The sequence below is a fragment of the Stegodyphus dumicola genome, chromosome 5, assembly GCF_044657685.1.
Source record: "Stegodyphus dumicola isolate Sdum_Otavi_A_Nest chromosome 5, ASM4465768v1".
NCBI classification, from domain to species: domain Eukaryota; kingdom Metazoa; phylum Arthropoda; class Arachnida; order Araneae; family Eresidae; genus Stegodyphus; species Stegodyphus dumicola.
In genome coordinates, this window is record NC_140772.1 from 226,460,532 (window position 1) to 226,473,822 (window position 13,291).

A 13,291-nucleotide genomic window follows, 5' to 3' on the forward strand; every position below is an offset into this window, starting at 1 on the left:
AAATGTTCAGTTGTCGCAAATTAGAAAACTATAAAAATCATAGTAAGAAAGTAATAATTTGTAATAATTTCGTATATAAGAATATTTCCAGGTACTGTAAGAATAAGAGATCATTTTTAGCACTCGTTTTAAAGATATTAATTGAATAAGTTGACACACTGAGAACTTTTATTATTATTTTTTTAATGTAGAAGTACCTTGGCAGTTTCTAATTTACAGTGCTAAGTCAATTAGTTTTTTATGTTTTCTAAAGAGTAAGTTTTTTGTAAGTTGAATATATAAGTTTTTATATTTTGTAACTATGTATATGTTTGTTCTCTTTCTATATAAGATAATTAAAGTAAAATCACCATGGCAGAGTTTTCTGTAACGGAAAAAAGAAAAAATATAAATACAGTGGTGACATTAGACATTGATGAACTGCATGGCCACTTAATTAATTAATTAATTTTTTTTTTCAAATTGTTATAATGTATTATTTACAAGCAAAATAGAAATTTTTCTACCTGTCTGAATTATAATAAAGTTATTAATAAAATAACTGTAATTTGAATAGCAGTTTCTTTTCTTCCCCCCTTTAACTGAAAAATAAAAATAAAGAGCATGTTTCAGAGTTCGAAAACACTATTATTTTATAGCAAAATACATAACAACATCCATGTAGACTATGATTATATAATGACTTATATTCCAACCCATATTTGAAATTGCATTAATTATAGCAAATTTATACTTAATTTGGCTGTTATCATTTCATGACAGGGTTTAGTTGCCTGTATGGGTAATAATCTACTTTGTGGCATATGTGAAAGGCTTGCCAGGGATTTTAGATTCACAAGAAGCGGTGTTCCTGATCTTGTTGTATGGAATCCTGAAACATTATTAGTCAAAGTAAGTAACTATAAACATAAATTATGCACTTTATGCCAAAAAAATTATGCTTTTTAACTATTGTTATATATACATATATATAATATATGTAGTTAAAACCTGTTTCATTCTTTACATTTTATAACAGTAATTAATGGATGAATATGTGTCTCGATGTGGTGTGTCATGCTTCATGCTGTAAGGAAGAGATTTATGAAATATAAACAGCAATTAGGAAAGTTGCCTTTAGAAGAAAGAAAGATACCAATGTTGGAATTTCCATAACAGGAATATTATAATAATTGTATCATCTCCATTATAAAAACATAAATCTATAAAATTGTTACTTTGAGAAAAATATGTTTAAGCATATGACACATTGCTGTTTGAGTAGAATTGAGTGTAATCTTTATGCAATAATTTTCATATTTTCTTGTAATATATATATATATTTTTATCTTTTAACTTGCAGCAGTAGTCTCAAACTCAAATTGCATGTAGGCTAAATACACAGTCTAAAAGCTGGATTTTTTAAAAAATAAAATTAGAGTAAATATATTAATCCTTTGACTATGAATTTAAGAAAAAAGAAACTTTTTTTTACTCTGTTTTCTATCTAAGGGGGGGGGGAATATGTCATAAATAAGGTTAATTTAGCATTTGGGATTTTGTTTTGAGAAATGGTTTTCAAGCCAGAAGCTGGGAAAAATATGTCCCGGCCCATAGTTAGTGGTGGGATGTATATGTCCCACACGTAGCAATCGACTTACTGTAAGCACACCTATTAATTATTCTGAAAGACTTTATTATATTAAATAGATTTACATGGTATTGTACAAGATAAAAAGCATTCTTTGCATAATCCAACATCACATATTGGGCAACTCATATTTGTTCTTTTCTCTATGTTTATTTGTGTACAACAAACACAGAAGCATCTTGATTTTCCAACTATTGGAAGATGATCCCCAACATTCAGGAGATTCTAGGTACTTTTTAGCCCAGCAGTAATTTTTTAAGTTTTAGTGGGACGTATATGTCCTATTAGTAGTCAAAGGGTTTATTAATGCATTTGTGTATGTATATATAAACACTCACACTGATGGAAAATGAAATTCCAACACCAAGAAGAAATCAGTTTAAAGTAATTAAATGTAGGCAAAGCATTTGTCTACATAATGTATTTATTTGATTAGTGTTTCAAGGTCACAGGTTAAAATATGAATGAGGGAAGCCATTTTAAATGGGAAATGGTGGTACATTAACCGTTTGACCGTTCATTTGTCTCGAAAACGCACTGCGAGTTTCAGTGTGTCTTTGTTGCTCCGTGGGTGTGAACGTACATAGTCTGACCTGACGCTTACTTTGTAACACGAGTGTATTCTAAAATAACTAACTGCATCACGGTTTTCGAGACAAATGAATGCATCGCTTTTGCGCCGTGTAGCAGTCAAATGGTTAATAACTGCTGTAGTTGTCATAATGAAGCAAGCATGCAGTGTGCTGTGTCATTTTATCGGATGGAGTTCCATCCTTGTTGCATTGTCAGCAGTAGTCTGTGCTATTTGAGGATAATGCTGGATTTGTCCTCTAGTCATGCCCCATACATGCTCGATATTGACATTGCAACACTATGAGGGTATCCTGTTAAAAATTCACTGATGTACAAATTTTGCTGTCAAGGTAAGTGAGATAACACCGAGAGTGCACCTACTGACAGAAAATTGCTTCCGAGACCATAACTCTTAGTTTAGATCCAATGTATCTACTACATAGACAACTTGGTTTCAAGCACTCACATGGCCTCCCTCTAACTAACACCCAGCCAACACTGGCCCTATGACAGAAATGGTTGTCATCTGAGAACACAACAGATCTCTTCTCCATACTCTAAAGATTTCTAGCTTCACATCACCAGTGTCACAGATGGTGGTGATTTGGACTTAATGACACAAGCCATCTGGCTAGGAGCTATCTCTCAAGTAATCAATTTAGTTCCAGTTTGCTTTGTTACTGTGGTGCCAACAAAAGCTGAAATGTTTGCTGAACATGCAGTCTGATGTGCCACAGGCATGCAGTCATCTTCTTCCCTTTGAGTGACGGCACTTTTGTGGTTGGATCTCGGACTTCTTGAGACTACTACTTCCAACTTGCATGCGTAATGAATACATTCCTGAAGCTCTTTCTGAAATATTGTAAAACGAAAATCATACTTCTAGCAGTCCTGTTATATGGCCTCAGTCAAATTCAGTAAGTGCCTTTGTCTCCTTAAAGGCAGTCTTGTCTCAAATCTTGCTCATGATGCCCAATTTGAAAGTTAAGTAAAGCACATTAAATTTACTATGTATGTTTAAAGCAAACATGATTTGATCCATGTTCATAGTGGCCCTACTAGTGATATTTTTGAGTGCAAAATTTGAATAGGCATCATTTTTCAACTATGCGAACACGCCTCCCAAATATATATTACATGGTAAAAACAGCATGCAAGCAATATTAAAAACTTATGTGCAGTTCTAAACAATTTGTATTAATACAAGCACAGAGAAGCAAGTTTTATAGGCCATTCTAGTGGCCCAAGCCTGTCAGATGAGCAGGCTGTGGCCAAAGCAAAATTTATATGTCCTATGCACCCCTGGAAAGAAAATATAAAAACATTTCAATATGAATGAAATCAGTTCAGTCTTTCAAAGCAACAACCAATTAATAAAACTTTTTCCCCCAAACAGAAAGGGGGAAAAGTAAATAAATAAATAACAGTAAAAAAAAATTACAAAGTAAAAAATAATAAATAGACACTTTAGGTTAATGCATATATGCATGATGTCTTGATTAGCCCAAAGGAGCATTAGCCCAGAAGGGCTATTAGTTTGGAAACTGCAAATTGTGTTGGTTAACTTTAAATTACATATATTTTTAAATTGTTGCCACCAAATATTATCGTCTTGTATTATATTTAAAGAAAGTAAACAATGAAGAGTCTGTATGAATGTATGTATGTTTTTGCATTGTGAAAAAACAACAGTACATAGAGCCACCAAATTTTGAATAACACAATCTCCAACCAAATGTGGGCATCTTGAGGCCAAATTTTGAATTTGTTTTATTCTCTGTTTCATATCTGGTAAGATTTTATAAATTTTTGATTAACAAACTCAATGATTTCAAAGGGAGCAATGGCAACACTATGCATAAAAAAAAACATTTTTATCTCCAGCGTGTGAGAAGAAATTTTGAAGATCTGCTGTTTTTAAATATTTTGTGATATTGCTATTGATTTGAGTTTTATGCGGTTTAATTGTGAGGAATATGATATTTAATAAATAAAGGTAACACAGAAAATGTTAAAAAAAAGTCTCTTTGAGCATAATATAAAATCTGAAAGCTTTCAGATATTTTTTTAATTCTTAAACTGATTTTTTAGATGTAATGTAATATAACATATCATGTTAATTAACAAACTCTATGATTGGAAAGTCAGCATAGGCAACACTTTTTGAAATAAAGCAGATTTTTATCTCCAGCACACAAGATTCGTGCCACTCAAAAAAAATGTGGACTGAAGGTTATGTTTGTGCTTCTTCAGAAGAAAATTATTTGTATCTAATTACTAAAAAATGCCGTGAAAGGCATGGCTTCTTGATATTTAAAGCTCTATGATAGATAATATTGCCAACAAGGAAGGGGAAAACACGTCAAAGTTTGGCTTCAGGTGAAAAAAAATTTTCAAAGTACATATCCAAGGAAAAAACGGAATGTTTTAAATGTTGCAAAGGTAAGATATTTAATGTTAAAAAAAAATCCATTAAGTCAAAGGACAATTATAATATCATTAAAATGCTCAGAGTCAACTGTAAACAAAGCAATTAATGCTACTTTGAATCTTTAAAAGGTCAAAAATCATGTGCGTCGTCTTTCTCTACGACATACTGATGAATGCAGAACACACTGCTTCGTGAGAAAGATTTATCCGGACAAAAATGGAAAATGTTGTCACAACAGATGACTCTTGGGTGTATTTAAATGGCTGCAATAAAACGAAATCTATTTATTATCATCAAAAAGTAGAAAAAAGTCTTAAAACATGGTTCAAAGAATGTAAAATTTTCCAAAAAGATTTATGATTGCTGCTGGTTTTCAAATAAAAGTAAATTAAAAATAAAAATACTGGAGGAACATATTTTACACCCATTTTCAAGTAGGAAGCACCTTCTTTCTATCCATCGTGCCACCATTCAGTAGAACTGTATGAAGCGAAAGCAGCCGCACGTCAAAATCCACTGTTAATTTCCTGAAAAAAGTGGAACAGGAAGCGAGTATCAAAGCCATACCCTTCATTGATATCCCTACTAAAACTCCTGATGTATCATCCATAGATTTCTGCTGTTCTGGACTTTTAAAATGCAGAAATGTCTAAACGTCGACCTACAACCCTCCTTGGACTTTGTTCAAGAGGAAAACTGTTCAAGAGGAATGGGATAAAATACTTGTATATCTTGTTATATTGGAAAAGGGTTTATTGTCTTAGAAATTATGGTGTAGAAAGATAGTGAAAAATAAATTTTATCAAATAGAATGTTTAAAACACAAAAATTTTAAGTAATATATTTCTATAAATGTAATGAAAATTATCTAAAAAGTATGCTGACAAATTAAATTAAAAAAAAAAAGAAATAAGGTTCAGGTATTGTATGAATTATCCAAATTTTTATTGTGCACAGTTTTATTGTGCAGTGAATGGTATGAAATCTGCTAAGGTTTCTTTAAGTCAATAAATAATGAATTAATCATTATAGTATAAAGCATATCATAAAATTACTGAAATTTTTATTATGGTAGATTTTTAATTTTACTATTTTGTATCAAAATAGTCCATTTTCATAGTATTCTAAAACTTTCATTTTTTTTTCTTTGGAAGGAAGATGAGAGTAAGATGTAAATATGTATGTAGGGTGCTCTGTTAATATGTCATCAAACTCTAGGGGATGATATAAGCATTTAGAGGAAGAATAACTGCCATGGAACACACTATCACACACCATGTGTAGTCAGTGAAAATTATAAAAGTCATTATGGAGTGTCTGATTATTATTATTATTGAGCGAGGACTAAAAAAATATACAACAGTATGTGCAGAATTATTTTATTTTGTAGCTATTTACAGCCTGTGGTGTAGAGTACAATTTTGCAGAGAGGAAAATCAGAAGTTATTAGAGGTGTTAGTTGAAGTGGCAAAGGTGGACATTATTGTACAGCTCTCAGCAATGAAGAAACAGTTGTTGTGCTTGAAGGTACCAGCTGTACTATTGATGTCTGCTTGCATTGACAATGATTGATGCTGTGAGATCATTCCTTGTCTTCTTGGTCATCTCATAAATGAGTGATTTAAAATGTCCCCCCAAAAAAGTTCAAGAGATTAAGTGTAGTGAATATAGGCCTGTACACCTACTTAGATATGTAACATGGAGGTGGGTAAGCCATAAGTCTCTCTACACTGCAGATGATACAATGTAGCAAATCCAGGAAGATGAGTGTCAGAAAATCAAGATTTCTTGTGCCATTGAAGCTTATAGGCAGAAGATATGGCCGCAACAGATAATCACGAAGTATTCATGTCCAGGTATATTGACGTACTCAATGCAGTGAAACATCCAACACATAAAACTATACTGAAGATAGTTATCTTCAACTAGGAGTTTTATGTTCTGCATGTGAAAGAAGTGCATGTTTACAGAATCTTTGACATTGTTGTGTACAGAATATTGAATTAATTTTAATCATTCATGTACTTGTCTGAGGCAAATAATTGTTCAGTTTATTTTTTTCACTTCTTGCATACGTAGCATGGTCATCCACCATATCGCCTTGCTGCCTTGAAGGACTTCCATAGTCATCAATCAGTTGGTAAAAGCGATGTGGTGCAGATACTGCCCCCTTGAATATCACTTTTGTTATATCCCCTGTGTTAAATGTCCATACCCACCTGCTCAACTGCAAATCAAATGTATATGAATATATTCTTTATTCTTTTAATCTGCCTTATTGTTCCCCAACTAAACAGTTCCACATAGTTCCAAAGCATTACTGCAATGGTGCTTTCATCCATCATCTGCAGCCCCAGCACATACATTTTGCAATGCTGCTTATGTCAGGCATGGTGAATGAGCCAACCTATGAACAAAATCATCAGTCCACTACAGCCTTCTCTTTCCTCTCAACATCAGACCTACCTTATTTTTGTGATTTTTACCAGTAAATATAGTTTGTGATAACATATTTTCTAGAAAATATTGTTTCTCTTCATACCTACTGTCAGTTTTCTGATTACATAACTGCATTAACAGAAAACCTTGCATGTATATATATATATATATATATATATATATATATATACACATTTCAAAAGATTACATTTCTTAAATTTATACATGAAAATAGAATTTATGTTAGCTCTTTCTGTTTCAAGATAGTAGAAGTTAAAGGACCTGGTGATAAGTTATCTTCCAAGCAGATACTTTGGTTAGATTATCTCATAAAACGTGGTGCAAACGCTGAAGTTTGCTTAGTTGAAGGTTTGTATAGTTTTCTTTTATTATATAAGAAATATTTAATATTTAATTTATATGAAAATTTTGTGGAATTTGATTTTAATTTATTAAAGTTTCATACTTATTACAGTTGTCTAAAATGAATATTCTGTGCCTGCTTATGCATATAATTAATTAAAGGTCGGAACTGAGAGTGAAATATATATATTATTTATTTTTTTCTATTTTAAAATAAATAATGCAAATATTAATTTTTCAGAAATCAGGTTAAAGCCTTTTCCCTTGAAATAATAAATGTAAGATATTTAAAAAGAAAAGCATGAAAATACTCTCCCTTCCTTCTCTCTTTTTTTTTTTTTTTTTTTTTTTTAAGATGGCGAGCACTAGCCATTTTTAGTGCTTTTGCCACTATTAAGGCCAGAAGTGGTGGTCATTTTACTATGGAGGCACTTAATAGGTGGCCACCATTGCCTCCTGTGAGAGGACAGACAATTTACATCTCTCTGGAATTCGAACTCGGGCTCTCTGGTATCGCTCAGCTCCCCTAACCATTATACCAGGGTTTCCCAATCCAATGCCCGCCAGTCGTTTATCGTGTGCTCGCTGCTGTGCGATCACAATAAAAATGTTCTAGTTCTCAGTTAAATTCTGTGTGAAATTTTTCTCATTTTTAATGAAATAGAAATTGCCTCCAACACCAGATACCAGCACAAAGCGAAATGCAGCCGATCTCTTTTTTATGTACATGTATTATTAACTCTATTCAACTATAAATTCACCTTGAAAAAGAAAATAGTGCCGCCATCCAACAGATATTTTAGAATGTGCTCTTAGAGAGAAAAGGTTGGGAACCCTTGCACTATACTTTTTGGGTAGCAGGATGAGAATGCTTGATACAGATAAAAATGTATCAGCTGTTAAATGAATTTGTGAATATTTAGATGTGAAAACTCAGTAGATGGACTGAATAGAAATATTTGAGTAAAGAAAATTATCTTTCTAGGAAAGAAATCTGAAATCCATATCACTATTCTTCGCACCTGACGCCCCAAATGAAAAATCTGTAACCATTAATAAATTAAGAATAGGCAAATGATAAAAAAAATTTATTTCAAATGAGATATCTTATAAGGTATTTCATCTCTCCTTTCTGCATGCCTTCATGACATAGCAGTTAGCAGAGTTGGCGCGTATTCGAGAGGTCCAGGTTCGAGTCCCACCGAGGGCACTGCACATTTTTCGTGTACTCCTGCTTAAAAATAACCTAATGTCTCTACAATCTGACATTTCATTAATTGTAAGTAGTGTAATTAAAAAATTTATCTTTGCTGTATGTTGTCTGCCATGTTAGGTGGATCCATATTCTGTCCTGTTGTATTCTTTGTTTCACTAATGCATATCATGGATAAAGATTTTAGTTTTTGAAATTATGATAAATCATTCTTTATTCATTGTATTCATTGCCAGTATATTATATTTGAATGTTTTCATAATAAATAAATATGTGGTTAAGTGTGATCACTTTAAGGGAAATAAATAAAAAATTGCTATCAATATGGTAATTTTGCAGTAAACCTTTTTTTTTTTAATTATTATTTTTCTTCCAAATATTTTTTGTAAATAAACTGTGTTGAAAGAGTTAGTACAGTACAAAGTCCATAATCGTTGGACTTCGGCGATTCCGGATTAAGGTTTTTTCTGGATTATAGATCATCAATTTAAATCTGGTAAGATGGCATGCAGAAATTATACAATTAAAAATATGAAATAAAGAGCAATTATGATCTAAAGGGTAACAAAATTTAAAAAAAAAAAAAAAAAAAAAAAATATTTGTTTACTTTCTAAATATTTTTTTCAATGCAAGTTGTTTAAGTTGCTGAATTAAAATCAATATGCAATATGTTTTTTGTGCGTTTAGCGTAAACATTAAACATTAATCTCGCATGCATAAAGCATACAAAAAAAAGTTTGTGGCTTTGAGGTTCAGATTATAGATCATTCCTGATAATAGACGTCCGGATTACAGACTTTGTACTGTAATATCAATAAAATGCTGCTGTCAGTAGCTGAATTCAAACTACTTTTAAGTACTAATCTGAATATATATATACACATACATACAATTTATAATTAGCCTGTAAATGTTTAACATACATTTGTAATATTTGTAATTATTCACTATGTAATAATGCCTTCTTTTGTTTTTTTCCATTTCAGCTGTTGGATCAAAAAAACTTAGAAAGGAATAATATGTGTATAATTTTTTTTTTATTTTTATACTTAAAAATCTTCAAATTTTAAAAATGTTCAAAATGTCAATGTTCATATTTTTATAATAAATATTTATTTAATTAAGTAATTTGAATTTTCCCCCTCTCCATTCATGTTTCACAGAACGCTATTTTGTTAGGTCGTCTTTATTGTGAAGTAATGAAGCATCTGATGGTGGTAGTAGAGTTATTGGCACATAACCAGAAAGGTTATAAGAATCTGAATGTGTCTATGTATATTTTTTATTTGCTTTGTAGAAAAATAGTGACTCCTATAGCCATCATATTTTGAAAACACATAGTTCTCCATCCTTATGTGCATATCAAAGCCGAAATTTTGAATTTCAAGTTTGATCATTTATCAAAGTGTAACATATTTGTCTTTCAAATCTAATCAACAAACTCATTTATTTAAAAGCAGTGTGAAATCAATTAACACACTTCTAAAAATTTTTTTTTTCCTTTTTAATCTGTTGGATTTAAATATAAAAGCATTTAATTGTCTTCTCTAGCTGGACTTGTGCTAATAATTCGTACAGAAGTTTTTCAGTATTCATTTAATCCATCCAATTTATGCTATCTTGTGATAACAATTGCTTTAAGCTCCATGATTTTTTTTCATGGTTCTTTGAGAGAAATTCATTGAAAAAAAAAAAAAAAACTTTAGAAATAATATGTATTATAATGATTGCTACAGAGTGATCATTGTACCCCTAATATAAAGTTTTTCAATGAAAACAAATACAAAATAAAGTGAAACAGTTGACATTATAGTTAATATCATTGCTGCCAATATGCACTGAAAACTTCAATAGCATAACTTAAAATAATACGCATATAGCTGAGAAGATCTGAAGGAAAGAGATATGCTGATCTGTATTTAATTGTTAAACAGTAAGATGCTTTTATGCACTGAAAAATAAAATGCTTTAAAATAATTTTCTTTATTCCTGACCTTTGTGCCCGTGTGCAGTAAAATAAATTTTGATTAGGTAGAATCAAATAAAAAATGTGAACGAATTTAAATCAAGAATTAAAATCAATATGCAATATGTTATCTAGAAGGTACACACACACACACACACACATATCCTCCCCCCAAAAAAAGGAGAAAGGGGGTAAGAAAAGCTGTGCATGTTCGAAGTATTAAACTTATTTCACATGCTTTGGGCAGAACTCTCAACATCACCAATGGTAAGCATCTAAGTTTCTCATGTGCTATTAGCAGTTAGCTTTCCATGCTTATTAGAGATGTGGGACGAGTTTCGAAGATGGTGTCACATCAAGAGAAGGCTTGCTGTACGCTCCATTTTGAAGTGAACAAATTTTAATTGCATTGCAACATCTGATATTTTATAATGGCTATTAGTGTTTTTTTCAGGTGCTAATGATCTTCTAAGAAAATTGCTTTTAGAAGTCTGCCACAAAGTTTATCATTAGGCCTACTTTTTTAAGTGAAATTGTTCAGTTTATAATAATTAGCTAGTTTTTACCAGGCCAGTTTCGAAGATGGTGTCACATCAAGAGAAAGCTTGCTGTATGCTCCATTTTGAAGTGTACAAATTTTAATTGCATTGCAAAATATTTTATAATGGCTGTTGATTCTTTTTTCAGATGCTAATAATCTTATAAGAAAATTGTTTTTAGAATTCTGCCACAAAGTTTATCATTAGGCTTACCTTTTTTAAGTGAAATCATTCAGATAATAATAATTAGCTTAGTTTTTACAATAATTTAATCTCAATTCTAATAGTCACATAATAGTGGAAGAGGGGGGGGAATGTGGGTAAAGACTGATAGAAAAGCAAAATACCTCGTGTGGAACCTCATTTGCATAGCTTGCTTATTTGTAATGACTATTTAATTTTCATAGTTCTACAAATTTTTCTTCATAGTATTGTAATTCAACTATCAAAATGTATGTTTTATTTGACTTATTGCTACTCTGGAAATGAGTAGCAATAATTTTTTTATTATTATTTCAACTGTATTTTTAAATTTACCATTTGCTGATGTAGTTTTCTCAAACAGTATTTTTATTAGACTTAGATTATTAACTTTTTAAAATAAAATGTTTACTGCAAAATGTAAAAATGCAAATTTAAGTAAAAGAATTTTTGCTAGACATTTATTGAAACATTTTACTGTAAAATATGAAAAAGTAACTGCGAGTATAAATAAAGTTTGCTGCCAAATCATTCAGTGAAGTAAATATTTTTGATCTGTTAAAAAAAACTGGTCACTTAGAATCTTTTTGAGCTAAAACTAGGATTTGACTTATTCTGAAATCGTAATATTTCATCTTCTTAAATCCTACTTTTTAAACAAGAAAATAGTTATTTTATTGCACTCTTTCTTTTAGTTTGTTTGTTGCTTAGTAGAAACATGATTAAATGTATTTGATATTCAGCAATATCCCATACTACTGCAGGTATTATTTTATGAAAACATACCACAAAACTAACTGGATGTTCTAAGGAGCATCTAAATAACGAAAATCGAAAATTGTTCCCTTATAAACATGATTTCAAGTCTAGGGCATGTAGGAAGATCTGAAGACAAATTTTCTAAAAGTTATCATAACTCGATGCCAGATTCTTGTAAGTGCTGTAATTGAAGACATCAACTGAAACATCGAGGATGCGAGCTTTCGAACAGAATAAACAACATATTAGTGCTATATTGGCAATTAAAAATTAAAATTTAATTCTATTGTCAGAATGGTAAAAAAATAATAAAAGATACTTACAACTTGGGTTCTCAGTATGACACGGATGGATACGTTTTTTTGAATGCCTGCTATACTTAGTCTACAAGCTTCCAATAAAATAAGTGGCAAGCTCGAGAAAACAATAAAATGATAGTTGAGTGAAATTAAAAGAGAAAAATTTGGATTAAATTATGTTTAGATGAGTCTAAGCCTAATTTTGTCAATTCGAACTACAGGAAATGCATTAAAACATTTTTTTCACTAATCCCGAGCTCTCTTCGGAAATCACAAAGGTAGATGTTACCCAAACTAAAAAATACACCTAATTTTAATACAGTACGACTCACTTATAACAAGCCTGGATTTAATGAAGACATTGAAAGTACTTTGTTGGTACAATCCAAGTCTATGGGAGCATAATTTTCTTTTAAAGAGCAAACCCTGGTTTAACAAGAAAAACCGAGCAATATATTTGTGATTCATAAAATTTCTATTGACTTCCATCTCACCAACTCAGCTAATCCTTTCTTGGAAAAATTTCTGTAGCATTCCAAGTCGACCGAAATTTAGTGATGAGTATAAATCCTATAAATACCTGATAGTGGCCTTTTTTTATCTTGGAGAATCATCAGGATTGAATTTTTACCACCGACTTCTGCAAGTGTTATCCATTCTATGGATCAAGGGATCATCGAAAGTTTTAAATCAAACTTTCATAAGCACTTGATTTTGATGCTTCTCTAGAGAAGAGAAAAAATAGAAACAAACTCAAATGCTAATGTAAACCATACTCCCATGCATCGTACCTTTAATGGATGATGCATGGGAAAATGTTACATCAACATACATTACCAATAACTTCCATAAGGCTGTATTGAACATTTCTCAAGAC

General features: G+C 31.1%; 1 protein-coding gene across 3 annotated transcripts in view; it reads left to right on the top strand.

Annotated features, from left to right (window-relative positions):
• LOC118184006 (fanconi-associated nuclease 1-like) overlaps positions 1-11,890 on the top strand; it is a 119,258-nt gene extending 107,368 nt beyond the window's left edge. For 2 of the 3 annotated variants that reach the window (XM_085817747.1, XM_085817748.1), the window contains 3 exons: positions 763-891; positions 7,337-7,442; positions 9,637-11,890. In XM_085817747.1, the coding sequence (XP_085673873.1) occupies positions 763-891; positions 7,337-7,442; positions 9,637-9,668 (267 nt within the window). In that variant the 3' untranslated portion in view covers positions 9,669-11,890. Of the gene's footprint in view, positions 1-762; positions 892-1,018; positions 1,435-7,336; positions 7,443-9,636 lie in introns of those variants that run through there. The other variant, XM_085817749.1, reaches the window with a different exon arrangement.
• The last annotated feature ends 1,401 nt before the right edge of the window (positions 11,891-13,291 follow it).